The 3,292-nt window shown below is 51.8% G+C and overlaps 1 protein-coding gene across 1 annotated transcript; it reads right to left on the bottom strand.

The window, feature by feature from the left end:
- Positions 1–267: 267 nt before the first annotated feature.
- On the bottom strand, positions 268–2,603 carry TSPYL1 (TSPY like 1). The gene has a single exon (XM_032338773.1). It carries the CDS (start codon positions 2,502–2,504, stop codon positions 1,212–1,214), a length of 1,293 nt encoding a protein of 430 aa, XP_032194664.1. The 5' UTR covers positions 2,505–2,603; the 3' UTR covers positions 268–1,211.
- Positions 2,604–3,292: the final 689 nt, after the last annotated feature.

Genomic DNA, 3,292 nt, shown 5'->3' with positions numbered 1-3,292 from the left:
TGCTCAGTTTTCCCTGCTTAGGGAACCCATCAAAATCTCTGGTTCTTCCACCCACTATAAACTAGATATAATTTTTCATTTCATCTAGATCTGTCTCCCTTTAAATCCTCTAGGTGTTGCTAAAGGAGTGGAGAGTGGGGAAGAGAGCAGAGGGAAATAAGAGCTCCAGCAGTCTATTTTACAGGACAACCTGTCCCTGGAAATAATGAAGAGCTAAAACCAAATTAAACTAAAAGGCCTGCTTTTTGCAGATACTTTTGAGCTATCTTTTTTTTTTTTTTCTTTAAGAGACAGGAGACGGAGAGAAAGTGTACTGCCACCCTGGCATTTAATAGCGTTCAGGATTAAGGAGAGGAGGCACAAGAGGTATACCTATGTTTTGTGTGAATTTACTAGCTGAGGCCAAGAAAGCCTGGTAGTTAGAATGGACACCATCCTTACTCTGGCCATAAGAATAACGTTTAACATGTCACTTTGACCACTAGCTTGACAGTTAGTAGTGTTCTGCATCACGAAGACGGAGGGAAGGGGAGGTGAGGAAATCTAGGAGATCTTTTGGGTGGAGGAACAGAAGGGTCTTTGTATGCTGGCAGGAAACTTGGGTCTCCCGGCAGTTCTAGAGATTCTTGTCTACCAGAAACCAGACAGTGGGGCCAACAATTATCTGCAAGGTAGGCAGGGGCCCAAGGTGCGTAGGCAAGGCCTGTAGTAGGCAGTAGGAGGTGACCAGAGGTGCAAGAACAATGGAATTACATAAATCACATAGACTAAGTGGCACACTGCTGCTCTCTCTGTCCCACAATTGTCTACAGGCTACGTGCCTGTACTAAAGAGCAAAGTGGGTAGAATGAGCTTCTAGGCAAAGCTAGAATTCCAGGTGCTAAGAGCCAGACCAAAGGCCCTGAGAACAAACAGGGTCCATGCAGTGCAGATAAAGCTAATGCAATTTGCAGCATCATGTGCTTGGCCTAGGAGTAATGTGAATCATGACCATGCAGCATGTGACAGTAATGCAGAATGGCATGAAGGCCATGTGGAAATGGAGGACCATGGCCTTCAAAGTCTCAGTTTTGAGGTTGAGGAAACAATGTCCAGAGGAAAAAGGCTGTAGAAATGTCGGGGGGAGGGGTGGCGTACCCATTTCTGTTGTCCGAGCACAGGTCCAGCAAGAGGTGGTAGGGGACCTTGTGCAGTATTTCCAAAGGCAGAGACTAACCAGACTGGAATCCAAAGGGCCTGGGGATCTCTACTGGCTCTCTTATTGGGCGACGTCTGGCTCTGCGGACTCCTTCACGCAACAGGTAATACTGCAGTGGATTGGGCCACAAATCCTCTTTGATAATCTCAGCAATCTTGTCGGACTCTGGAAGGCTGTGGTCTGAAAACCAGGTGAAGAAACTGCAGACGACATCTTGGTTCCGGCGAATGAAGGACTGAGGTTCATGGCCCCGGCGCCATATGATTGGAGTGGAAAGAGACACCACCCGGCCGGAGGCTCTGACCTCGTATTCTTTGACAATAAGCTTGTTTCTGAAGTAAGGGTTTCTTCGAAAGAAGAACTTAAATTTGCAGCCAGTTCTAGGGTGTCTCAGCTCCTTGACCTCCAAATTGGTTATGTATCTTAGCATCTCTGCATCTTGGCCCCTAATCATGGGGGACAACTGGGGGTGGTTCCGAAAGGCGGTGACCCAGAAGCCCGGGATATTCTGAATGATGTAGTTTCTCCTCTCCAGGTAGTGCCGACGCATTCGCCCAAATTTATGCTCCAGTTGCTGAAAGGCCCTGTCGGCCTGAGCATTCACAGTGTCCAGTTCCATCTGGATGGCTTCCAGGGGGTTCATGCGGAGATCCATATTCAAGGGTCGGGGCCCCGCTTCTTCCTTCTCCTCCTCCCCCGCTCTGTTTTCCTCCATCATTTCTCCTTCTTCACCTACTTGCTTCTCTACTTCCATCTTTTGTTCCTCGTCCTCCTCCTTCACTCTTTCCTTCTCCACCACCTCCTCATCCACTGCTACCGAGGAAACGGTGCACTTCTCGGTCTCCACCTCCTCGGCCTTCACCACTGCCAAGACCTCAAACCCGGAGCTCTCCGGCTTCTCCCCACCGAGGCTGCGCGGCTCTCGGCTCTGACAGCCATTTTTCAGGCTGTTGTCCGTTACCACGGACACCGGCACAGCTTCCGGACCTTCCGTGAGAGGCGGAGCCTCCGCCTGCCCCGCTTCGGTCGCCTCGAAACCGCAATCCCCACCGCCTCGGATCGGGGCTGGGTGGTCACAGCCCGCGGGGGCGTGGCAGGTTCCCCGCCCCTCTGGAAGCTGAGGCGGTGGGAGCGCGACCGCGTCCAAGCTTCCCGCACCCGGCTCCGCCATCACCTGTGATGCCTCGGTTTCCTCACGGAGCTTCAGGCTGTGGCGTGGGTCCGGGTCTCCTGGGACATCGCCGGGAGTCGTGAGACTGCGGGCTTCGGGGAAAGAGGACCTCTCAGCCCCAGCCAGGAGGCTCATGTCCGTAGCAGCCCGACCAACGGCAGATTAACGTCTGTTTTCCTCACGGAGACCGCCCGCGCGCCAGCCGGCGCTTCGCCCCGCCCACTCTCTACTCTCGCGAGCGTCTCCGCGAGGTTGACGTCAGGGCCGTAAATCCCGCCCCCATGCGAGAAGTTGGGGTTTGCTCCGCCCTTTCCTGTAGTTTTATCGTATTTTTACTTGTGTGAGTTTAGTGGGAGGTGAGTCCCTAATTTGACTTACGTTCATAACTGTGTTTCGGAATGAGAGACTGAAGGCAGTGAGGACCCTCCCTGCGGTACCTCCGGAAACTGCCTCCAGCATGCCAGCTGGGGTGAATTGTGGCGACCCCAGCACTCCCCTGCCTGTCGTCGTCTGAAAACGCGTTTCACTGGTTTTGCATAGGAATTTTTCAGGCAGGAGTGTAAATCTATTCCTTGTTACCCCATAATGGCCAGGAGCAAAAATCTCTTTATTTATTTATTTATTTTAATTTTGATTTATTTATTTATTTGACAGACAGAGATCCCAAGTAGGCAGAGAGGCAGGCAGAGAGAGAGAGAGAGAGAGGGAAGCAGGCTCCCCGCTGAGCAGAGAGCCCGATGTGGGGCTCGATCCCAGAACCCTGAGATCATGACCTGAGCCGAAGGCAGAGGCTTTAACCCACTGAGCCACCCAGGCACCCCAAAAAGCTCTTTATTTTTAAACTAACGTGAACAGCAAATTGTTTCTCTCTTCTCAAGTAGAAAGCCCTTTGGCCTCTGACATCACTGGGAGAAAAAACTACT

The sequence above is a fragment of the Mustela erminea genome, chromosome 4, assembly GCF_009829155.1.
Source record: "Mustela erminea isolate mMusErm1 chromosome 4, mMusErm1.Pri, whole genome shotgun sequence".
Classification (NCBI taxonomy): Eukaryota; Metazoa; Chordata; class Mammalia; order Carnivora; family Mustelidae; genus Mustela; species Mustela erminea.
The sequence above is the reverse complement of the archived record's forward strand: the minus strand, read 5'-3'. Positions and strand labels throughout refer to the sequence as shown.

What these genes read in the sequence shown, in the direction of transcription:
- TSPYL1 (XM_032338773.1), bottom strand. Translation starts at nt 2,504, where the DNA reads ATGAGCCTCCTGGCTGGGGCTGAGAGGTCCTCTTTCCCCGAAGCCCGC.